Consider the following 26,690-nt stretch of genomic DNA (forward strand, 5'->3'; position numbering starts at 1 on the left):
ACCATAATTAAGCACCATTAAGCTCAAGCTGCGGACATACTTTGTACTTTGCTCCAGCTGCAATTGCCTGTGGCCTGCATTGTTGTGCTAGCAGGCTAATGTTAGCACACTTTGGTTATCTCATAGCCTCAAATTGCACATAAATTGACATGGAATGACCGTGATGTAAAGACACCTACGTGACATCCAAATAAGCAGTGAGCATGTCTAAAAACAGTTTTATATGCAGGGTCGTCCTGTCCATGTTACACGGCTCTGACAACAATACAGCTGACGGGACGCACACTTCTCACTCATTGTAGACAGTCCTAACTCAGAGAGACATTCACAGAGGATAAACTTGATTTCTGATTCTGCCTTTAAAGAGGTAACACTGACTCCACTTTCTCTGTATTTAGTGAACAAAAAATATGGAATCCCACCACATCAAAACAGCTGAGAAACTCTTGAAATAATAATGATGGAACTATAAACTTTGATAAATGCAACCATTTTATTGTAAAATTCCACAGCTATGTGCAATTCCCTTATGAAAAGGATTTTTTCCAGTACATGTATAATATATTATGCAGACCCAAGCAGAATGGATCAGTGCCCGTTTTTATACAATACTCAAATATACATAGATGGTAAACAACTAACATACTGTATGTATGAGGATCATTATGAAATTTATTTTGTTCTGCCATACCTTTTTGACTGAGCTCCTGTAGTTTCAGTGCGTTTGTTTTGTTTTCTGTTGTTTGACAAAGTACATAACAATAGAAAATATCTACATGTGCTGTTCACATATAAGTCTCATTTGTGGGTCCCCAAAAAGAAAGAAAGTCATCACTTTTGCCTGGAGTAAGTACAGTGGAATAAAAAGTCTGTGTCAATGCAAGTCAAAGGACTAAAAATGAATTGAAACAATGCTTGAATTGGATCCAAACCTTCAAAACATCCCAGTTTGACAAAAGAAAAAAAAAAAAAGAAAAAAGAAAAAACATAATCATCATGCACACTACTGAATATAAACATGTTTCATTAACTTCCATTCACCTTGATATCTTTGCATTTACAGTAGAGTGCACTAAACATAGAGTAAACATACTATAAACAAGCTTTAACCGTTATGGAAAAACAAAACCTCATTTTTTTTTGCACCAATGTCATAAAAAAACAAGAAGAAAATAAGCTTGGTTCGCAGTGTTATGGGTTTGTAAACAAAGTCAGATACAGTCTGAAGCAGAGATGTCTTCTACTTCACCCTGATATCAAAATTATCATCTTTTTTTTTTGATTCGTCTGGCCTATATTTGAACTGCTGTTCTGAAGCTTTTGGTTCTATAACATGAAAATAAAAAAGAACAAAAACATTTCAATGACCGTGGAGACTTTAAGCTAACATTCCCTGTGTAGCAGCTCCTCTAGAAAACACCTCTCCACACGTCTCGTCTTGCACTTAGCAGTAGAAGTGCATTCACAAATGATAATACACTTTGATATTCTCTATTGCATGTGTGTCTGTTTGGCACTTTATAGGATGTCATCACTCTTGGACACTTCGTTAAGCTACTGGACACTGATTATGACCAAGTCTATGTTGCTATTGACACACACACACACACGTGTCCCTAAAGATGTGAGAGATAGAGGATGTGCACACTGAAGACAGGGTTCGGACAAGGAAGTAGCAGCTTCAGAACACAACAAGGACCACCGTTAAACAACAAAAGGGAATGAAGTTCGGAAAAATATGAGAGAAGCTGGTAAAATGTATTACGCTCATAACCATCACTGATGCTGTTTAATGATGGAAAGCATCTGGACCAATGAAAAGTTGTGGCAGTGAAAAACTCAAACGAGCAAAATGTTCTTCCTCTGGTGGCTTTTTTTTTTTTAAATGTATCCCCCCCACCCCCTTCTGAAAATGTTCAAGTCTACCATTCAGAAGTTGCACAACAGAGAATGTTGTAACTCACTAATTCAACAGATATAATAGTGTGACAGGCCTGTGTGAGATTAGTGTATACATCGATCACAACATAGAAAACACAAGATAAATAGGCTCAAGCTCCATTGACAAACCTACAAAAATGTCTCATTGATATAAGTGACAGCATTCTGTGTTTCTTTTCAGGGGCTCTATGAACAAAAACAATGACAACTTTTATTCAAAAAATAAAAAAATAAGTAAATAGCATTATGAATGAATAAATAAATAAATACCCCATTACATCCCAGAGCTTCCTCTATGGTCAGTCCAGCATCATACAATAAGTCTGATACTGTATGATGATATACTGTAACAATGCTGAAATAACAAAATATAGACCCTTTGACAAAATCCCAAGGGCTAGACGAGTGTTTTCTTCCTTTAATCATTTATGTACATAAAGAACGTGATTTACACCTCTCCCTGTTGGACTTTACAAATCCTACTGACGCATGGCCTTTAGTTTGTTGCATACTGGTGTCTGTTGGGGTTCATCTGTAAGGGGCTGCTAATCATGTGTGTTACATGTTATCATACACGGCATTTGCAATTCAGATTCTCCCGCTGCGTTCACTGCGCTCCATGCACCATACATAACCGCTTTCAGAGCTCTTTTTTTTTTAATGGGGGGAAAAAAAGTGAAAACTAATAAAAAAAATCAATGACTTGTTGCCCAGCCAGTAAAATCAATTTCCACACAAAGTGACATTTATTACATTCTCATTGTTTCTCTTTACAAAAAAAAAAAGCTAATGTTGTTCAAATGAAGCTCCTAACTTACAGCTGTAATTTGTATTCATTCCTATTTTTGCATTTTTGTTTTGTTGCTCAATAAAGTGGAATGACACAGTCTCTTGCGGAGATTGCAAAGTTCCTGACAGTTGTCTGTATTGACGTTTGCATTGAGGAGTAGGTTAGTTAAAATTCCTGTACTCTAAGGCAAAAGCGCAACGGTCGTTATCACTCTGCTAATGTAAAGGGCAAACAAATCCTTTTTGTTTTTTGTTGTTTGCTTTTAAGCTGCAAAATCAAACTCTCTTTTTGGTGCTGTTTCTCTGGTGAAAGCTTGCATAACAAAAAAAAACACAACAGCAGTGTGTCATTATGCAAATGCTCACTTTGAACACAATGTGGAGGAGGGGGGTGAGAGGTCAGTGTTGTCTATACAGTAAGCTAACGGCTGCGAGGGAAAATCATTAAACCAACCGTCTGGGATGATATCATGTGTCGCTCCCACTTCTACTCAAAGACGACTTCTCAACTTAAAAAGATGAACTGGGCACTTTTTTTTAGGAGGAGGGAGGTTTTCCAGTTTTTCTAGAAAAAGTTATATTTCAATCTCGAATGATAATCAACAGTGCTCTTTTTTTTGTAGTTTCCATAGCCAACAAAGAATAACATAAAACATGTCGATTTTTGGCCTGAAAGGTGCATGCAATAAATGTAAACCACTATGAAATAGTAAAATTTATACAGTGTCTGTACAGCTGAGCATTGTCCATAAACAGCATTCTCTCTCTCTCTCTCTGACCACACATAGAAAATGTTTAATTGTGCCAATACTTGGACTAAATATACATTTCAAATTAAAGATAAATGATCATCCAAATGAACTGTAATGTGTCGGTATAACATTGCTCTACTAAAGTGCTTCAAATTGAATGTTTTTTAGAATGTAAAGTGAGAGAAAACACAAATCATACAACATATTTATATTTTTTAAGATGTCTTCTGAGATTTGCTTTGCTGTTTTTATCAACTTTTTTTTTACAGTGGAGGGAATGCATGTTGTCCAATAATAAGCTATTTGTACAAAACCCCTTTGAAAAAAAAAAGTCAAAAATCAAATTATAAAAGAGAACTAAGACTCTTAATAATTGATCACACAATCAACGCTTCCACAACACATCTACAGACCTCCTCATACCAGTTAAATGTAGTGCTACAACATTTGCAGTGTCTGTCAAAGTTTTCATCGACATGACTCAAAAATACTGAGAGATTGAAACCGAAGAGTTAAAGGAAATGCTTGAAATAAAATCATCTCTTGTTGCAGTGGGTCCCCTCCTTGGAAATGTTCCTTGCTGGCACAGAGCATGTAGAATGAAATGAGCTGTGTGATGAGGCTGGATACACATCCCGACCTAGAGATAGAGATAGGAGACCCAGTAGACCAGGTTGAAGAGACCAAACGCAGTGGGGAAGAAGATGCGTGCGTATGAGTCTATCTTGGCGACGCGGATGTGCAACCTCCCGTGCCGCCAGGCCCCTGAGCGGCAGTCCTCGAAACAGCAGAAGAAGCTGGTGCAGTCCTTCCCGTCCAGACACTCATAGCCGTACTCCTCGTCCCGCTCCTGCATGTGCGTGGCGTTGTTCATCTGGATGGCCGTGGCTGAGCGTGGGCGAATGTCTACCGTGGGTGTCTGCTTTTGACAGGACAAAAATGACACAGTTAGCGGCCAAAGCCTTGGAGTGCCATATTCAAGACCTCGGTGACATAACAGGGGAGCTAATTAACGCTTCTGTTTGTCTGTCTCACACTTCATTTTCTGTCATTCGTCAGCACAGTGTAATTTGCACCTTCAACTTGCCAATGGATCCTTTTAACGTTTAGGACATACATATCCATTAACTACCTACTGTGGCTGTAATTAGTGAGGCTTTTAGTGACAGGGGTCAGTCCCTGTGGAGACCAGTGATGACAATTGCACCTTAGGGCTGGAGTAGAGCTGGTTGCTGATGCAGTCATATTTCTTTCAGAAGAGTAGTTCACATTGCTTTATTTAGCAGCCATATTAAGATGGTGCTGGGCAATGCCACTCAACGTCTAATCTAATTATGCTACTGTTTTTGGAAAACAATTCCAAATGAAAACACTCTGCGACATTAGCCTAAGCAGAGTGTTAAAAAGCTTTATAGTGCTCAGTGACTCAACAAAATGGCACAATTTGGACCTGCATGGCTCTTGTAAGCATTTATTTTTTCTTCCGGAAATACATTTTCAAGACATGTTGTAACTGGCTTATGATGCATCATAAAGCCAGGCTTAGGGAGGAGCATGTGTTGGCAGATGTGCAGCACACAGCTCAATATTTCTCCAGCCCACTCGCTCTGTCACTAAATGGGTTAAAATAAATCTCCTTTGCAAACTGTGCTCACCACTGGAGGGCACATGCCTTTCATTTGTGAGGCTTCCTTAAAATAGGCCAGTGACATCAGTGAGTCTGCAGCCCTGTCACTTCGAAGAGGAGACAATTAGCATTCAAACTGAATGTTTTCATCAGCTTTTATCTTGAAAAACCATGACACCTTTGGACAAATTGGAACTCTTGCTGTTTGGCAGATTAAATGCTTTCCCCCTCGCCTTTGGCAGCAATGGAACATTCCTTGACCTTGCTGATAAACTAGGGTGTCAAGCTCATCATTTAAAGAAGACACAGTGAGTCAAGCATGCTCCAGAGTTCAACTTGAAATCATTTTCCTTCACCACTTTCCCTCAGAAAGTGCTCGGGGCTGGCATGAATGTTTTTTCTTTGTAACAGAGGAACAATTACTAAAAAAAAAAATCACTGCACTTGCACTCCAAATGTGCTTTACGGCATGTATTTATGCTCTGTGTTGTGACAATACAACATCCTTGTTAATTTTAATCAGCTGTTTTAAACCAAAAGAATCAGGAATTACAACCCCCCCCCCCCCCCCCCCCCCCCCCGTTTTTCCGCATGAACGTTTTGCCCCCGTTTCTGCAATATCGTCGCATGCTTGCTGCAAAAAATTAGGTCATTGCAGTTTTAGCTGGAACATAACTTTATCTGCAGAAAGCATGCATCCTCAAACAAGCTTAAAATACTTAAACTTGATTGGACTGTTCAATCCTTAGAACTTCTCGTCTCGCACAGCACTAGTGCACAAACCCGCTGTCCCTTTGAAAACGACACATAACCACTAACGAAACAACATTTGGGGGTTAGTTTCAGCATTTTTGTCCTTATTGAGCGGACAGTATGTTGAGTTAATGAGGGGATTAGCTGGAGCAGGTTATGACTCAGTTCTCAAAGGGGATTGGTTGCACTGGAGGAAAGCGCAGTGGAAAGCTCTAGCAGGAGGAGCATTAAGAGCATCCTGCCGCATGGCCTGGTCAAGCTGGGCTGTGCTGAGTCGGTATTGGCAAAAATCATATCAAAGAAAACAACAGATAAACAAAACAGTGGCATTGGCAACTTTAACCGGCTGAAAGTAGACAACCTCCCGGAGATAAAGAGAGCCTGAAAACAGCCTGGACAATTACTGGAAGATCCCTTGCTTATCTGGCTGAAACTAAATATTTGATTGTAGTGTTTGAATACTGCAGGTGGATTTGTTTTTGCAGCACATTTACCATCATGTGTTGTTTGAAACTCTAGCTGATTTAACCTAAAAAAAAAAAAAAATCCCTCCTGGCAAAAAAAAAGAGACTAAATAAACTAACTACATGTGACCTCAATGTGGAAAAGCAGATTATCCTGCCTGGAGTAGCGTGTTTGGTTAAATTTAGATCTTTGCTTGCTCCTGCCCACCCTAGATGCTTTTTGGGTGTTTAAAGATTAACATGCGCTAATCTTCTGAATGGACCTCCAAAGTATAATTAGACTTAACACAGAGCAGGGGTTGTCTGTTTCAGTCTGTTAAGGCTCTGCTGACTCTGTAGGAAGCGTCAGGTTGAGAAGCCCAACAAACACACAGGTAAAGGTTTAATGGCAAGAGGAGGGACAGAAGAGGAAGCTATTGCAGCAGGTGCTAGTTCACTGTGGTTACAACAACGACAAAAAGAGTGAAACAGGACAGAGGAAGCCAGAATGAGTCCACACTGGGCCTGAACTAATACATTCCTCTGGAGATGGGGTGTGTGGGATGCTTATTTGAATTTTTTAAAACGGCTTAAGTCTGTCTGGCTGGCTGCCTCCGCACTGTGCACTTCAGAGTGCCCCCCTTTTTAAAATGTTATCTATTTGGTAAGTTATAAGGGAATGCAGGTAGATAAAGAAGGAATAGAGGAAGGTGTGTCTGCTAGAGAACAGACAGAAAAGCAGTGAGGTGCTTGCGGCTCAAAGAGCCAAAATGCATCAGAAACATGCAGTCAGACACAGGCAATATACCTTTGAGGAAAAGAGCCGGAGGAGCTTTTGTCCAGACAGGAAACAAAGAATATGTGGAGTTGGAAGAGAGTAAAAAAAAAACAAAGAATACATGTAAACAGATAAAGAAAAACATCAATAAAAAGAAAAGGGAACAGAAACACGAGATAATGTGTGAAAGTTACAAGCACAGTACAGTCTGTATTCAAATGGAAAGAGAAGAAATATTCTGTAGAGAGACATACATGTTGTAAACAGAGACAAAGGGAGATGCATGGTGGGTAATATATATATCTCACATGCTTTCTTACGCCAGCATCACCTTAGGAGAAATATAACATTGCACACATAGAGCAAAGCTGGAGAGCTTCACATACACAATCCAAAATGCAGAGTTGTAAATATTCCCTGTGAGTGTAGAACGGTTAAGATTTCACATTAGGTTGGAAACATTTGTCTTTTTCAAAACTTCCTCAAAATCAGCGGATGTTGTAAAAGAAACGAAACACACTGATACTTAAATCTTGTAAAAAAAAAAAAAAAAAACCTGTGACAAATAACTGCATTGTATTAGATCCTGTGGAACAACAGAGCTGTGGCAGTGAAAAAGTGGAAATAAGAACCGAACATGATGAAAAGAAACTTCAAAAAGCTTCATTTATTTCCTTGATGAACAGATTTTTTTAATTCATTGGCATAAAAAAAAAAGAGTTTCAGTCATAGCCCTTCTTTTCTCTTTCATACTAACTCATTCGTGCATCTTGGAAAGAAGTACCGATTAGCCCCTGATACAGTAAATCCATGTGCTAAACCTTAGTTCCAGAGGCTGAGACTAGACTGCTCAATCATCCCCCCAATTCCAATTCAATGCAAATGTTAACTCAAGAATAGTCAACTAGATATGTACAGATAATGAATACATTTAAAATAAGATGCCATGACTCCAAATACGGTTTGCAGTTACTTACATAGATACCTTTGAAAAGCATCACAAGACTGAATACAAATAAGGATGTAATCAAATGCGGATAGCCTCAAACTTGCATTCTTTCAAATGGCCAGAACGATGTGGTTGTAAAAAAAACCCAAATCTGATTGTTTGAGCTCTCAATTACTAATTAAACATCTTTCCCGAAACTGTGTACTGTTTATTTTAACTTGATGATGCTATTGAGAATCAACGAGATGATAAAGAGAGGTACCTATGATTGAGAAGTAGTTCTGACAGTGACCTGTCAACATGGGTAGAGTTGTGGCAATGAGTATTCAACTTGATGTCCAAAAACCAAGATGGCTACCTCCCATTACCTCCCATTTACATCCACCTTTTTTTAAAGTCTATAATCGTAAAACATATCGAACATCCACCAGTTGGGCTTGGAACCGATTTCAATTTATTTTATTAAAATCAAGATTCATAAACCAACTCGTAGATCATTAGAGAGAAGAGTTAATCTTCAAGCCAAAGGTAAATTTATTCAGTTCTCTAAGTGCTCATATATCTGTAGAGACACCGCATCCTTCAACCAGGCCTTTATCTCCTGATGGATTTAAACCTTACATGAGGCTAACGTGAGGCCTACTCTCCTGTCATGTGACACGGGTCTAAATTACAACTGTAACAGATGTGCAGTGGATTATGAAAAGGTTGGAGCTACACGCTTGCTCATTGAGTAATTCTACGAAGTGACCCCCGGGAAGATGCTCCCTTAGGGATACTAAACAGTGTATAGCTTTTTTTTTTTTTTTCCAAAGGATTATCTAAGTACTCTAATGCAGAGTGGAAGGGAGGGGAGGGGCGGAGAGTGTGTAGGAAGAACTTGATCTTTCACCTAAATAGAGGATAATGTTCACACTGAAGATAGACATATGCCAGTAGAGAAAACATTATGATTACGTTTGAACCTGTGGTGCAAAACAGAGATACTGGTCAAACACTGAGGTGATCATTTCAAAAGAGAGTCCTAGAAAGACACTCACCGGGTTTTTCTTCTTCTTGTCCTTTTTGGCGCTCGGCTTCCTGTTGCTGACAAAGTAGTGCAGTGTGCCGTACTCTATGAGTGCAGCGAAAACAAAGATGAAGCAGACGGACACAAACAGGTCCATGGCGGTCACATAGGAAACTTTTGGAAGGGATTTCCTGGCAATGGTACTCAGCGTGGTCATGGTCAGCACAGTAGTGATGCCTGGTAAGGAAATAGGTAACAATAGAGAAAATGAAATTTACTGTAAATCAGTTCAAAACAGAATATTTGATACTAATGCATCATCATGCACTGCCACATAGAAGTCAAGGGACTGTTTTCTTTTAAACCCCAGGCCTATACCATTTCATATTCAGCCAGAAAACAAAACAAAAAACACAATATAAGTAAGTTCACTAACAGTGTCCTAACAGTACACAAGCGGTGTATACCGCGTCGCATCGCGCATGATCGCGCTTGCTGTCCACACTGCTTGTGTTAAATATTGAATTCTTGGTTCTGAGAATTTCAGTTTACCCTCGCAAACAATATGACATTTAGTGCTTTTGTATTGAGGGTGGAAAAATTTAAGTGTGGTGCTTTTTATTGACGAGCTGTTGACTCAAATCACAACACTCAGAGGCTCGTCAATAAACGGCTCAACATTTCAACCACAGATGTGGATATAATGAATGCTCCACTATCTCCCCTTTGTACAACAAGCTAGCAAGATCTGTTGAGTGAGAAAAGGGACTGTCAGTGCCTTGTAGAGCCCCCTCCTTTACTCATTCTTCATTCGTCTATGCGGGCGTCAGAGAGGAAAATAGAAACGAGTCGTCGGGTAAAAACGGCGCTGCGTTGCTCGCAGACAGTTTGGATACTCCAATAGGGAACAAAAGAAGGTTTTTTTATGTAGAGGAGGCTCACTCGCGTCAGATGCTGTACAGGACAGGCTGTAATACAACCGTCTACAACACACTTGGAATGAAGAGTGAAAGTTCAAGTGTAGAATTACAACTCTTCAAATATATATATTTTCAAGATTGTGAAACAGTTTTTCAATGTTTTAAACTTTTTTTTTTCATATAGCTACCGACTCACATTTTTTTTCAGCCAGGGACACAATCTGCGTCTTGTATAGATGGCAAATATTCCCCGTTAGTGTTCAATAGAAATACAGTCACAATAAAATTGAACATCTGAAGGGCCATATGTGAGAGGGTGTAACAAAACAAAAGCAGACTTTGTCTTTAAGCAGCTCTTTTAAATTAACTGAATGTGTGAATAACAGCGTAGTTTTAGCAATATCAAGTTTTGTAGGTGATGCAGTATGAAGTACAAAGTTAAGTCGAGGGCTCATTATGTCTATTTTTAATTGCAAGCCCCGAAAGGTCAGAGGGCATGAGGTGGACCTGACCAGCTGTTTAGCTTTCCTCTGGAGCCACATGCTTTACTGGTTAAGCTTCCATTGACCATCACACTAGCATACTTCACTCCTTTATCTGGTAAGCCCCTGCCCACACACACACACACACACACACACACACACGGTCCCTTTAATCGCTCTGTCTCTAATGACGATGCAGATGGAGGAGAAGTGATGGAACATGACCAGAAAATGCGTTTAAACTAACTGTAAGTATACAGATACAAGGGATGAGGAAGAGCCCAGTAAACTCCCAAACACACACAAACAAGCCGCTGAAAAGAGCACCTCCTTCCTCTGAATAGAACCAACATGTGTGGGGAGTTTTCATGTCGGAGATTATTTACGTCTAAATTTACCGTACACTGAAAGTCATCAGTCTGCACAAAGATTAACATTGCAGTATTGTGAGTGAATTGATATATTTATTTCTGGATGGGACCGAAGGATTTAGAATTATGTCATCTGCATTAATCCGCTTCCTAACCACCTGGCTTTCTTGAACCTTCTGCATCATCTCTCAAAGGAAATTAAGATATTTTGACTCTCGGTACATTTTTAGACTGGAATTAATCGTGTTTTTATTTTGACTGCAAATCACGTCTGGAGCTTGAGGAGAAAACAATACAGGCTATTCTTAGAGAGATTAACGATGGAGGATGTTAGGATGTTAGGATGATGATGATAGTGAGGTAGAATGAGGGTTTCTGCCTGCAGGGATTGCTTTACATTCAGTTATGCTCGCTAATGATCACATCACATGGACTTTAGGTCAGGATTTAGAGCCTTAAGGAGAGCTGACTAAGGAATAAGTAACTGCATCGCTAGTGAACTTTTTCGAGGGTGTCTGCTGGACGCCAAGGGCAAGATCAAAAGTTGACACATTTCCTTGAAATCTTCACATTTGCCCTCTTTCTCTCACACTTTGTCCTTTTTGCTGCGTGCAGTGAAGAAGCCACCTGCATCGATATTGTGCTGAGGCTGCATCTCTGCATCTTCCCTGCCGTATTGCATAATTAATGCCTCATTAAGGCATGCATGAAAACATATGTGGCAGGATAGGCTCTTCTAATCAAGACAGACTAGATTCCTGAGCAGGTGCCCTGTCTCAAAGGAGGAAAAGAGGAGGAGGAACGATGGTGAAAGAGAAAACGAGAGAGAGAAATGACCACCACAGGGTTGTTGATCTGTTTCACAGCAGGGAGTAATTAAGACCACGATAGCTAATGAACCTCACTGATACAACCGCAGCATATGTTTGATTGGGCTAGGTAAGCCGATAAGAATGAAGACTCTGTAAAGTCTCGGTTAAAAAAAGATAAGAAAACAATTAAAGGGGTCATATTATGCTTTTTCTGGTTTTATATGCTCTTTAGTGTGTTTTCCAAGTGTCCTGTGCATGTTTTGGCACATCTATGTGCAAAAATTCAAAGTCCGCGGAAACGCAGCTTCTCCTTCGTCCTCTTGCTAGCTGCAGCATTAGCTGCATGTAACGCTCGGTTCTAGCCCCCCTCGAATTTTTTGTGCCAGTGTGACGTCTTGTCAGTGTGATATCACTGATCTAAGCCCATTGGCTCGTTGTGGCAAGCCCAGCAGCTCATGTTGCACGCCCGTTAACTTCTGTAGCACGCCCACGATATGCCGTAGCCTGCTGTACGGTGCTAATGTTTATGCTCCCCTCGGAGCAAAAGTAGCTGCATTCCCAATATGGTAAAAGGGGCGTGACATTTCCGAGAACCGTGCTGAGCGACTGACCAAATACGGCAGAGCAGTCAGGTCGACCAATCAGATCAGACTAGGCACACGTGGGGACTCTGAACGTGGGCACTTCAGAGCCTTAGAGAGAGAGTCAGAAGCGAGCAGGTGCATGGAGCGGCAGTTCATGAAAACACACACAAACTTTAGCTATTGTGAACATACTTCAGTAGGTACATAGATTAAATATACGAACCCCAAAAAGGGCATATGACCTCTTTAAGCAATAATTTAAAGAAACTCACCTATGCTACATCAAAATATATTCTGTTACTGCACGTTTTTTTTAAGTGCTTACTAGCTGCAGTGACAACAGATGATCAAAATCTTTGGGCCCAAGTAACGTTTGGTCTTTTTTTACCTAATGATGTCCTGGCAGGTACGGCATCCTTGTTGATCCAGAATGAGACCCAGGAGAGGACAACAATCAGGGTGCATGGGATGTAGGTCTGAATGGTGAAGTAGCCCATTCTTCTGCTCAGGTCAAAGAAGACAGTTAGCACCACATAGTCTCCTGCAGAGAGAGAAACAGGAGAGAAAAAAGATTGACTAGTGAGGACACTGTGGTGTGTGATATAGGAGTCAAGTCACGTCATAGAGCAAATTTAAAGACAAAAGGAGTCGATCAAGTGTGCTTGATTACAGTCAATGCACCTCTGTACAGGTAAAACAAAACATGATGTAATGCAATAACAATAACAGCTATCAGAACTTTATGATATTTCCTCTGAGAAGAAAGAAACTAAGAAAAACATCATCAAAGTAAAAGGCAGGGCACTAGAAATCAGATCAGGAGTGGCTGAACAGGCAGCATCAAACTAAAACAAAACTAATGATGGTCTTTAAATTGGAATTTAAATCCTCAATGAACAGAAACTTTTTAATAACCGGAGACTTTTCCAAAGCCTGACAGTCACAACTGGAGAAACCCAGTCACCTTTAGATTTTTACATTAAAGTAAAGGAACTGGGAAAAGTTGTTGTGAAGAGGATCCAAGTGACGTCAGGGCTGAATATGGAATTAACAGATCTGTAATTTATTGTAAATTGATTCATTTAAGGATTAAAAAAAATCAATAATATTTAAATGGAATCCAATGCAAGTCTGTGTTTGGCAGATACATAAAGGATAAGGAATATAACGTTTGTGAAACAAAGTGAAAATAAAATCTAATGTAAAGCAGACATAAATCTTGACTTTTGACGGTCACATTTCAAACTAGAAACAAGGATACGATGATCCATCATGTAGATAACTGATAGAGCTGAAAAAAAAAGACCCATGAGCTGGACAGTTTCCCTTTACTATGAACTTTTTTCAATCTCACTTTGATTAACAGAATAACAGGAACACCATGCTGTGGTGAAAAAAAAAAAAAAAAAGCATGGACTGATCAATATATAATGTTGTGTAACCAAACTCTACACTGCTTGTTAGCCTGAGGCAACTCTAGATTTAAAACAAAATGGACTGATTCAGAGAGCTGGAGCCGGTCCTGCATGGATAAACACACACACTCGTCTCCTGCCAGTAGTTAGCTGGAACATGAACACCAGCATCCAGCTGATGATGAGCCTTCCCTGCGCTGCCTGTCTGACCCCGGCAGATGTTAGCTGTGAGGAGGTTGAGGTTAGCTGAGCCCAGATAGACCTGACCCGGGAAGCGTGGCTCATCTGGCCTGCCTGTTTAAAATGCATATACGAAGCACACATGCTTGCACCCTCCGGCAATGTGCACAAATACAACCCTGTAACTATAAGCCTTGCAAGAACTATGATTAGGAAAATAAGCAAATACAGACGTGTCAGATGTGTAAAAGATCATTCCTGTAACATCCATGTTAGCTTACAACAACATAGCAATAATCATTGCCAATTGTTTCCATTTGACCTCAGATTATGAACCTCTCTGTGTCTATGGGTGTAATGGAAGTTCACGGCTGGCTCTAGCTCAGTTGGTTGTCTGCTAATTGATTAACATCAGACTGTTAACAGTGTCAGAAACCTCCCCTGGCCTCTCACTGTGGCTCCTAACCTGCAGGGCACAACGCTACTCTCTCCATCAGCCCCTCTCTACACTGTCTGTGTGTGTCTGTGTCTGCGTGTGTTTGAGCAAGAGTGTGTGTTTTAGCACCCAACAACCCACAGAACAGTCTCAGCAGCTGGGGACTGAACAGCTGGCTAATAATGTTCCTCATGAGAAAGGGCGCACAACACATACTGCAGTTTAGCGAAAAAACAGCGAACATCTGTGTGTTTGTGTGCTAATGAGAGACAGAGAGGCGAAGAGATGAGACTGTCAGTGTTTATTATGTCTGCGAACATGTGCGCTCTGTGTGAGTGAGTCCTCGGAGTTTGGATAGTTACCAAGCTTTTGTGAATCATCCCAGCATGCACCTCTGCTCAACCCGGCCATTGATAGCATCATTAAATATACCAAGAGCAATAACCCCGGCAGCACGGCCATAACTGTTCATATCACCACCTGTGTGTGTGTGTGTGTGTGTGTGTTTTCTGCTGATGCCGGCAGGTGTATGTATATTACAGTGCACCGCCTCAATTTGTAGGAATACAAGAGACACATGAAGGCTGCTCTCAGGGGTCCCACAGCCCACCTTTTGTTTTTTTATTAACATCACATTAGCGGAGGCCCCGAAACCGGGGGCCCCTGACACCTGAGAAAGTGCCTGTTAATACACTTCTTCCAGCTTGGTCAGCAGCTCAAAGCCTCCTTCACATTACCGCGGACTCTTAATGATAATGGGATTTCCACCACAGGGGCGAGGTCGGAACGGTGCAAGACCCTCCCTCTCTTTGTCTGTTTGCAGGTTTCATTATAGGCGGCAGCACTTGCCAGGAAGACACTCTGAGAAGGTGTTATCGACCCGTGCCCTCCATCCTGGCAGGCTGATGGATCTGTATCAGCTTGCCTGCCATTATGGCTCTGTAGTAATGCATCAGTTTGTTAATGACTTCCTGATTTCCCTCGAAACAAAATGGTTTCCAGTTTTATCACTGGTTTAAGTGTTTGGGGCTGGGGTTTCCAACATCCCTGCATGGGGGGGTGAATAGATTTCTGCTAAAGAGAAAATGTCCCAACGCAATTAGTGGACTTTGCAAATATATTACCGGTACAAAGGTTTGTTTTACACATTGTTGCTTTTTATTCTTGATCGTCTAATCGAGTGTATTTTTAAGGGTCAGTTCTTACATCATTTGGCCGTCTTTTACATCACTCTTTTAAGTCAAGGAATCTCTTTCAATTATATAGCGCTTCATCACAAAAAAAGAGTTATCCAAAGACACTTTACTTTGAACCCAACATTAATTCTATAAGTGCAAGTATTTGGCATAAGTGGCAAGAAAAAAAAAAGGAACTCCCTCGTAACAGGCAGAAATTTGGAGCTCAATCAGACTCATTGGTGAACAGCAATCTACAGTGACTAGCTGGGCCGAGAAAGTTGAATGCAACTCGTAATGATTGTGCTTCTAAAAAAAAAAAATATATATATATATATATATATATATATGTATATATATATATTATCCTGGTGAAAGGTTGAGGTGTCTTTTTGTGGCGTGGGGTTTGAGATGTAGGAACGTGTTAATGTATATTGCTACCACTAGGAGTCGCCAGTGTCAGAAAGAGGCTCTGAATATTGATATAACTGCAGTTATATGTATCAGAGTATTTAGCTGTCACTCCAGATGCGGTTGACATCGACTTTTTTGTAACATAATCGACGACAGTGTTTACACCAAAACCTCTGAAGACATGTTTTGCTCCTGTCGTGTAATAGTTGTTTGGTTAATAAGAAGACATGTCCCTATATGTACGCTGGTATGCATGTGTGTGGGAAAATAGGTCCCCGTTATTCAACATAAAACTGCAGCTGGAATATCAAATCTTCCAAAGCCTCCATGGCTGCCTTCCTCCTAATGGGAGCCCTCCGTCTAACCTCAGCTAAAGCTCCCCATCTGTCAACGCCAACAGATGAGGGTGTGTTTGCAAGATTGTTCACACTTGATCTTCACAAGGTCCAAAGAAAGCGCTCCTTTTTCTTTCAAGGCTGTTACCACTAAGGTTGAATCTATATATATCAAAAAGACACTGTCAAACACAATGCGATGATCTCACAGCCTTTCACTTCTTTCATACAACGCCCACGTGCCGTGTGATTCTTTTGGCAGATAACTCTTTCATAATCATCAGTTCTACTTCATGTGTTTATTTCTTTCCATCATCCAGTACGTACACTCCCCCAAATTGGCTGCTGCTCTTTCCCTTTACTTCTTTATCATCAAGATTCCTAAAAAGTCCAAATTTCCTACAATCCTATCTTCTTACTGCTATAATTACATCGCTATCAATTCAATTCGTCTCTTTCGGGTTTTTAATTCATGAATGAAAAATGCTGATGACAGCTGTGGGCAAAAAAAATCAACCATGCAACAGCTCAAGACTATTGTTTGTCTTGAGATATGGTTTAAAGTACTCTTATTAGGATCACACATTTCCCTGGCAAAAACCATTTACTACAAGCTGATGTAATCTACGGAAAGCAATAAAAAACTTGGCGGGGATGATCGTTCATCAGAAAACAGCGATGCTTTGTTGTTAAAAGCCGCAGAGACAACACACTCAACGGAATTAGACACGCTCACACACACTCACAGCAGAGGAGGTTTGGGGGGAGGGGGGGGAGAGATCAGTCTTGCAGTATGAGCCTTCTATTGGGTGAAAAAAAACAAGAAAAAGACTGATGTTTTCTCATTATGAGAGAGCAGAAATTGTTTTAACATTCCGTATTTGTGAAACTGCGTGAGGGAATATGGCTGTACATTATTGCAGTGAAGCCACCGGGGAGTTTGTAGGAGTAAAACATGGTTATTCAAGACTGCTGACCTGAAGGAAAGAAAAAAAAAAAAAAAAACCTGTCACACGAGAATATGATTGTTCTGGCAGCCAGACCGTAAATTGCTGTGGATATGGACGAGGAGGAGAGACCTGAGGCACATGCTGGATGTCCGCTGAAGGGAGACGAGCCAGACACATAGCAGAGCGGCTGACAGGCTGCCTCACTGAGCTCCTCTCCTGTCAGGGGTCATCTGTATCAGAGGTGACAGCGGGTTGCTTCCCGTGCATGTGTGTTTGTGTGAGAGAGACACGGGAGCTCTGCTAATGACCTGGGCGATGCCCCGGCTGCTTGCCAGGGTCAACCATACTTACAGAAAAATGTTAAGTCACCACTTTCTGTGACATGACTCGGGGCTGTGTGCCAGTGATTAACCAGTTCCTTTTTGCATTTTTGTCTCCACAGGCTACTGCTGATTTTCCTACCCGACAGAGGGTGGCGAGATGATGTCACAGCAAACAAGGCACAGTATTGTCATGGTGAGTAACTGCGGCAACACAGCAGTGTGATTAAACAGCAGACAGGAGGCCGCAGAGTTTGATTGCCTTGTTGTTAACATTGTAGCCAATGTGACGGAGACAGATGATTATCCCTCCCTCAGACACGCTAATAGCTCTCAAATTATTGAGAGCAAGGCTGTTTAGAGGATTTATGACAGATAGTAAGTAGCTGCCACAACTGTTTTTCTTACTATTATTTAAAGACTTTAGGAGAAGTTCAGATTAGAAAAGCAGGTTCCAATTAAAAACAATGGGCTTCTGTTGACCCCCCCCCCCCCCCCCCCCGACACACACACACACACACACACACACACACACACAACCCCAGCCATGGGGGTTGTATAAAATGCATTTACCACCTTATGGCCTGGTTTTAATTGTTCTTCAGTGATACTTCATTAAAATACAAGACAAAAATGACCATATAGAGAAAAAGAAAGTTGCTTTTTTGGCCCAGTTTGCTATCCAGTCTCAGTTACTTCCATGAAAAAACAGCACTTACTATCTTTTCTCTATTTCACCCCACAAACCCACATTTTTTTTCTCTACCTATCATCTCCTAGTTTGTTTCCAACATGCCATATAATACTTAAAAAAAAGCTGACACCTTTACAAACCTCTTCTCTGTCTTCTCTTTCCGTCTCGCTTCATTTTATCATTGTGTTCCAGCATACCTTGTCTAAAAATGGCTTCATTATTTCTTATTCACACACTCACAGATGCGATTCTCACTCATTACATAAGCTCCATGTCCTAAAATGTAGCTCACGCTCCTCACCCCATGTTTAATGTATCAGCTCTTGGGACTTATTTGTTTCCTTGTTTTGGCCAGGTGACAGGGCTTGTCTTCACTAAACAGTCACAGCACACACTTATTTGTACCACTTGTGCTTCCCCAAAAGGAAAGAGGAGTTGTTATTCAAATTAGTTCTGTTTAATTCATGTTAAGAAAGAACAATGGAGGATAGAAATACTCTTAAGGCAGTGATAGGAAACTACAGTTTAGATACAATCTTTACATTTGCCTGTGGGTTCGTCAACAAGCTCCCCTATTGAGGAATCATGACAACAGAAAAAAAACTGTTATTCTATGTTTTTTTGGTTCCTATTATTTTAACTTTTAAACAAGATGGTCTTAAAGGTATGATTTAGGCGACTACTTTTTAACCACTTTAAATAAGTCTCAGAGCTCCCTAAAACACGTCTTTGAATTCTAGCTTGAGATCCACTCTGATCCAGTATTTGATCATGCCTATAAACCCCTCTATTTCAGCCCAACTCAGAACAGGCTGTTTCTGTGTCTGACCACGCCTCTCTGGAAGGGCTTAGGCTTCCTTGCACCATACCCAATTGTTTAAGATGAGAAGGTGGACTCAGAGAGCAGAACAAACACCTAGCTGTGGGAGTGTCAGCAACTTGGGGCAGGGGTTACTTCCCTTTGTGATGTCATGAAGGGAAAATATCCAAACGGTCTGTTTGAGCACACATTTTCTTAAAAGTGGAGCAGGCAAAATACTTAATTTGGGGGGTTTGTAGACAGGCTAGGGACATATATTAGTGCTAGAAAATCATGGTAAAGTGTATTTTTCAGAATATGTGACCTGGAAGTACTTCTGACTCATTGAGTTGTGAAGCTCATTTATTACATTTCCAGGAATGACAAACAAAATGAACACATTTGACACAACATAAACCTGGAGATATGATTTCTATTTATTTCATCTCATCTTCTAAGTTCTACATTAGTCCGTTTAAGTTCTAAAAATAAATAAGTCCTCTAATGCAAGATATCCTCATGGTATTTTTTTATCATAATGGCAAAATCTAGTGGTCTTTACAATTACAACAATATAAATTAAATTCAGATTTGATGGATAAGCTCAGACAAACACTGCGAAAAACCAAGACAATCATTGCTCATGGCTTTGTGCTCTTCCAGATTAGAGTTTTGGATCCCTGGTTTTTAAGCTTTCAAATCTAATTAATCAGATTCAACATGCTGACTGAAATGCCCCAAAATACAGCACTGATTTATGCCTGCACATGCTCCCACTAATATCAGTTTCTTTTTTAGAAACCAGAGAAATCGCAAAGCTTTGCCAGAAAAGCACTCCAAGAAAATAACATGCACTCTTAAAGAAACAGTTATTTTCCCAGTTCAAACATGCTGCCTGGCCTTCAGTTCAGACATGATCGCAGCTACCTCGCATGAAGATTAACAAAGAATCCTCTCAGGCAGACTAATGAGGAGTTTTCATTGCAGGTAACACCTTCATAGCTTTGACATGTAATGTACATTTTATCCTATGCTTGACTTACTCATAAAAGGCCTCTGATATGTTAAAGAAGCTGTGACATACATTAGCATATGAACAGGGAAAAGACGCTCATCTCTTTTCATTGACGGGTGAAGTAAAAGGTAAAATGTCAAGTATGACAGTATTTCTTGTGCTTTATTGCCGCAATAATAGAAAAATATGTATTAAATGCTTCCTTAGAATTCAGGAAAATGCTTTACACAGTGTCATTTGATTTATGAAAACTGCTTGATCCATTTTGACTGATATTCTGAGATTTGGCCTCTTGTGAAATATATTAACCCACCAAGAATGCTTCACGGCTGCTCTCGGACTGTTCCACCGCTACTCTCTTTCTTGTGGTTAATTACTTTGAAGCCCTGGGTTGAAGAATATTACACAAGGCTAATAAGCTGAGTGAGACGAATATCTAGGACCCTCGAACAGAACTTTATAACTCTTTATTGCACAATGAGGGCTCGGCCATAAGAGCAACTGCTCCGCTGAGTTGCATCAACTTTGAACTGCTTTGAGCATTGAAGGCAGCTCGGTCCAACTCATAGAGAGGAAACTGTTAGAGTGAGGTAGAGAATACCTTCTGTTTAGACTCCATGCAATGTGAGTTTTTTTGTTGGTTACTTATTGAACACAAACACCATTAACAGAAATATTGTGTATTTTCTAAAAGCTGCATACTTGCTCGTCATCTACTTGTGTAGGAGAGCTATCTTACAGTATGAGCAATGCTTCTATACCTGCTTCATGTTTTAAATTAAGCCCTTGCCAGTGTGATCACCATATCAGCAATATGCATCAATGTAAATCCTGCACAAACGCGGTACTTTATTTTACTTTTGTATGTCTACTTCAAAAGACTGCACATGCACGTGTTGGGATTGAGATTATTGTACAATATGTTTTTTCTTCTTATTTATCAAATACTCTGCTTCTACTTACAGTATAGCAGAGCTGGGTCAACACACAGTTATCTCACAGTATATTACACATTGTGTTCATTCATCTTCAGTCTTCAGTGCTCATTGTTACAACTGCCAATTTACAGAAGCCATTGTTACACAGTGAGATTGATTTAATAAAAAAATATTTTCAATTTTTCTTTTGAAAAACTAAAACAACTCCGAGATAATTTAGCCATAACAATTTGTGACACTACTTACAGTATTTGTAGTATAATAAATGTAGATAGATGAAGCAATGGTCAGACAAATCTCAAACCATACCCTAGTCAAAATAGAACCTAGGGCTCAGAAACATAGACGTAACTTTAGTCTGCTTTACACTTTTAGATAAGAAATGTGGTTCCAATGACAGTTGCATAAGCAGAAGTCAAGAATAACACAAACCTTAAATCACTGCATGAATGAGACCGAATTTGAACTGCTTTAGTATTGGTTGACCATCCTCTTTTCTCCATTTCTTTTTAATCGTTGCATCTCTCTAACCCATGACCTCCATCTTTTCCTACTGGCAACTCATCTCAAAAACAAGAGCTAACAACAACCACTTATTTACATCCACTGGCTCTCCCCAGCTTTCATCTCTTTTTCAAATTAGATGGCTTTAATCGTGTAGTCAATATATTCAAGTGCCCTAGTTAATCATCCTGAAACTCATCTTACAACTACCGTTGTGCTATGGAACGGTTTGCGATCATTAAAAAGACAACAGGATTAGCTTTAGTAATCTGCTCTTTAAGTTTAAGTTGAGTAAGTGCGCGGCCTTCTCTTCCATATTGAAAATTATTCTGTATGCCGACCTTCAGTCACTGCCTTCAATCCATATTCCCGTTCGCTTCATGGTGTGCCCCCCCCCCCCAAAAAAAAAAAAAAATGGAACAAACATCTATCCTGTACACTGAGAGGACTGACAATCTGACATTACCACAAAGACAACAAGAAAATCAATTTCTCCAAATCTGGGCTGCTCTGCTTTGCACCACAGGCGCTCTTTTATATGCAGGTGGTGGTCGATGGGGAGGAAAGCAAGAGCCTTATTTTCCCAGCGCAATATCTTCTCCTATGGCCTATCACCAGTTCCTGTTTTCAGGTTTTAATTACTGGCTTATTAGACTGTCAACTAAGAGAGAGATCCAGAGAGAGAGAGAGAGAGAGAGAGAGAGAGATAAAGAGCGAGGAAAGAGGGGGGCTGGGGTAGAAAATAGGGCACAGGAATACACCGGGCTTGGGAAAAAAAAAGAAAAACAATAAGATCTTTTTCCCGAGAGTGGAGACGGTGTAGAGTGGGAAGAGTGGGGAAGGGCTGTGGGGGGGGGGGGTTTGTGTGGAGCAGACACTAGATGTGAATGCCTTTAGTGTATAGGGCGGGATGGTGTGTGTGCGTAGAGAATGGGGGAGGAGCGTAAATTGGTATTTAACTTCACAAAAGGAGGATTCTGGCTGAGTCAGAGCTTTTTTCCTCCCATACCTGCCCATCACAACTATCACCTAGAAGCAAAGGGGGAAAACACACCAGAAAGAGAGAAGGGGCTGAAAGAGAAAGATTAGAGACAGCAGCTTTTATATCCACAACGTTTAGTGCATTGTTTCCGCACTTCTTAACCTTTTTCCTTCACCAAAAATGACTGAAAGTCCTCTGATAAATAGCTGCAAGGTATTACAACTGGGATCAAATTATTATTTTCATATTCAGCCGTATAAAGTCGTGGATTACAGATTATGCAGCAGTTGTGTTGTATTTCATTTTACCCCTGTGTCTGATTTTAATATGTTTCATCAAATATTGATTGGATAGGCTTTGAATTAAATGCATCATACAACAAAGCATCTGCGAAAAGCTTCATATAAAATATACAAAAGACTTGTGATGTGATCCATGGAATGCATATTTGGTCCGCCTCCATATGGTTCTGCATATCTCTCTTTACATATCGGTGATCCATTCTGAGGATGAAGTGTTACTCATCAAAACAATTTATGCACTCCAAACCGGAATAATTTCACACACTATGTTCCAGAGTTTGCAGGTGTTTCATTTGATCAGGGATGCGATGTCTCCGCAACAATAAAAAAAGAATTGGGATGTTTAGCTGTTATTGCTTTTTGTCTCCCTCCATCTTTTTTCTTGATTAAACCAGGCGGGTGGTGACAAGCATTCTTGTCTCGGTGGCATCATTTTTTGTTTTTTTTATTCCGAGGGATTTGATAACATTTTCCCTTTAATTTGCTTTGGATTTCTATTAAACTTTTTATTTGATGTGACCGTTACAACGACGGCATTTGGGGCTTTCGCAAACCTCCTAACGCCAAGACAATATTGCCACACGCATGTCCCAGTCCTCTTTTAAGTGGATTTGCTTCAAGGAACAGCGTTTCTGCTTGGTGGTGCTGTGACATCACATATTCATGAAACTAAATGAATCCTTACTTACTTCTGAAATAACACCTCAATGTCACAACAACCATTTTACAGTTCTTTTCTTCGACAACTACTCTGTTTTTAAGACCAAAAATCTGAAAAATAAGAATGGAGAAAAGGAAGCTCCACTTTGGTGGGATAAAAATTGTTTCACATCCTAAGGACTCCATCTTTTTCATGTGAATCTTTTCCCTTCCGTTATGTTGCTGCAGCAGAACTGTATTTATTCTTGTTGTGCGTAAGAGTGTGTAGGAGTGCAGCTGAGGATTAAATTATGGTCTTAGTCTCCATCCGTAGCCCTGAGTGCCTAAAGATAGCAAAACAACACACTCTGCCATGCTATAAGGGAAATCCGTTGGCTTGTCATAGAGTGACTGTGCTTACATGAGAGTTTTATATATATATATACGTATATGTGTGTGTTTTTTTGCTGACTGTTTCCGCTCATCGGGTCACTTCCTTTCAACCACAATGCCTCCAGATTCGCCACATCAAAGACTCATCTGCAAACTGTGGAGCTCTGTAATCGGGAGAGGGCCACTGATGTGTCCCTAGGCTTTCTCCACTCAAACTGAATCACACAGGCGGGCGCACACAGACAACAGGGCTGCACGCCATGGCTTTTGGAAGGTCACTCTAAGAATAGCTTTCAATACATAAAAAAAGGCCAGAACCAGCGGAGAGCACACTGAAACGGGCATGCAGGCAAATGGACACACAGGAGCATGCATTGATGCATGGGCACAGACCTAAGCACTCCGAATACTATCTAATGCACATAGCGTACATGTTAGGCTCAAAGGACATGGAATCAACTATCTCACATCTTACTAAAAGAAAACCACTGCCTGCTGGGAGAGGGATGCTGGTTGCAAAGACAGAAAAGAAAGACAGCACATGGCATCAATTCCCTCGAAGCTTAGAAGGAGAAGCTTCTTGCTATGCTTTTTTAAGATCATTTATTCCTCGTGCTCTAGAAAGATGGTTAACGACTGCGGATAGATCTGTGAGACAACATCTGATAGTTCATGAAAACGCAGCACACTGGCTACATTATTTAGTGGCTTAAGACAAAGAGACTAAAACTCATCACTCATTCATCTTAGTTCCACCATCACAATTTATCTCCTGTTACCACCTCTCTATCAATCAAATATTTGCAATCGACTACAAGAAAACATCCATTCACTTGAAAAACACTCTTGGTTTCTAAATAAAGAGATGATCGTTTTAAAAAATATATTTTTTAGTGATAAAGTTAAATGTTCAAAAAGTGCTATGAAGGTAAATATCAGAGACAGTGATAAATACAAACCAGTATCCCAATGTTTTACCATGTATGTTTAAAACTAGCATTGCTAGCATTAACCCCAGTTAGATTTCATGAAATGACAGATAATGCATTAGTATCCGTATTTTGTTACATTATTATGTTGTTTAATTATTAACCTATCAACTTTAATTTCAGCTCTATCTTGTCTTTATTAATAACCTCTCTACTGTAAACAGATCAAATGTTGATCATGGTTGTTTTCAGTTTATTAAAAATAAAAAGCTCTGCGATCGGATCCAAGTCACTACAGCTCTAACAAATGAAATGTATCATTTCTTTAAGTTATGAAACAAACCCTCTTCTAGTTTTCTTATCATTTGAAAACTAACAGTGATCTAACCGGAGTTGAAGTTTATGAGTGTTGCTTTGATTGTAAGTCAGACTAATGTCCTCAAAATAAAACATCAATTACATTAAACCCATCATTTCATTCCCTTCCCCCTTCTCTACCATGTGTCTGCTCCTCTTCCTCCTCCTCCTCTGTTCTCTCTCGCTCTTCCTCTTTGCCCTCGTCTGCACTCTGATGATCATCCCTGAACTCCAGCCTGGCAGATGGGTGGGAACACAGCTCCCAGCATCAAGCTGAACCAAGCCACTGAGGGGTTAACTTCAAGCAACGTCAGCTGTGCACCTAGTGCTCGGCTGTCCCACATTCACCTCCTCTCTATCTCTTTGAGATTCTCTGTATTCTGCCCGCTGCTTGTCATAGAACAGTGATATATATATATATATATAGTCTAGCCATGTGATTGTGTGTGTGTGCGTTTGTAAGTTCAGGTATAGGCTTCCAGGCAGTGCAGGCAGTCCTGATGTGAAGTGACATGTTAAGAGAGCAAGTCTTTGGACACAGGCTGAGAGAGGGAAGAGAGAATAAATAAAAACAGACATCGCCTTTATAAAAAAAAAAACCTACAGCACCACTGCATCAAGGCAGCAGATGGCATCTAACTGCCCCAGCACCCCTTTACTTAAGGTATCTCTCGATTGTTCTATAATCATGCAGCATTTTGTATTCAATATGCAAACAGACGATGAATACAGATATATTAACTCGGGAGAACAGAACTGAGACAAGCTAAGCCTAGGAGACATCGCCTTGTCTCATGCTATGAAAGAGAAGCTCTACTTCTGACTATTTGCTTCAGTCGTCAGGATCGGGCCAATTCACCTGTCTGCTTCGCTTACGTTTACGCATCCCTCTGCTGCCTCACCTGACCCGTTTCATCTCGCTTTCACTGATGGTGATGCAGCATAGCGCTTGAACCTAAAAAAAAGAGTAAAATAACAGTATCTAACTTTAGCCTTACAGTGGCAGGGCAAAGACACAGAACCCTTTAGCTGGCAGGGATTCAGTGTCTTGCTCCTGAACAATGCAGTGATGTACGCAGCAGAAGGAGAGTTTGGCCCCAGGGTCGTCTGGTTGGAGGACGGTCTCACAGCTCAGTGCTCGGTACAGCAACCAAGATTAGAAAGTGCAGCATTGTTCCGAGCATCATTCACAGGTCAGTGTACTGAAGATATATATATATATATATATATATATATAAAACCAATATTTGAACTATTTAACACAAATTTGCACCCTTTATAGTTTAAAACGACCTTATCATAGTGTGGATCACAGCATGAGAAAACATATACGCACACATTTTTTTTGGATATAACTTAAATGAATGTTTGACCTTAAATATAAATGCTATAGGATACAGTCAGGAATTATATTCAAAAGAATTACAAACATAAGTCAAACAAGATTCTTTGCCCACTGACTGCAGGAAGAAATTTAAAAGTGCAAATTAATTTCTTATCTTAAAAGCACCAGACTGTAGTACTAAAAAGGCAGAAAGGTGATTGTCGAGAACGCACTGCGTGATAGCAGTAGTACACCGGAATGATCTAAATCACTAGTAAAAGTGTGTTCATTAGAATATGTCCACACTTAAAATGCAAAATAGGATCTCACAATGACACAGCATTTTAAGAAAAACTTGCCCATTTCCAGCACACTAACT

At 40.2% G+C, this 26,690-nt stretch overlaps 1 protein-coding gene across 4 annotated transcripts in view; it reads right to left on the minus strand.

The window, feature by feature from the left end:
- Positions 1-474: 474 nt before the first annotated feature.
- Positions 475-26,690, minus strand: part of gabrg2 (gamma-aminobutyric acid type A receptor subunit gamma2) — a 51,141-nt gene continuing 24,925 nt past the window's right edge. The window contains exons 7-10 of one of the 4 annotated variants that reach the window (XM_020638308.3): positions 12,599-12,751; positions 9,073-9,278; positions 7,114-7,137; positions 475-4,401 (exon numbers count right to left, since the gene is read on the minus strand). In XM_020638308.3, the coding sequence (XP_020493964.1) occupies positions 4,123-4,401; positions 7,114-7,137; positions 9,073-9,278; positions 12,599-12,751 (662 nt within the window). In that variant the 3' untranslated portion in view covers positions 475-4,122. Of the gene's footprint in view, positions 4,405-7,113; positions 7,138-9,072; positions 9,279-12,598; positions 12,752-26,690 lie in introns of all 4 variants that reach the window. The other 3 variants (XM_020638307.2, XM_020638310.3, XM_020638309.3) reach the window with 3 other exon arrangements.

The sequence above is a fragment of the Labrus bergylta genome, chromosome 14, assembly GCF_963930695.1.
Source record: "Labrus bergylta chromosome 14, fLabBer1.1, whole genome shotgun sequence".
In the NCBI taxonomy this organism is placed as follows: Eukaryota; Metazoa; Chordata; class Actinopteri; order Labriformes; family Labridae; genus Labrus; species Labrus bergylta.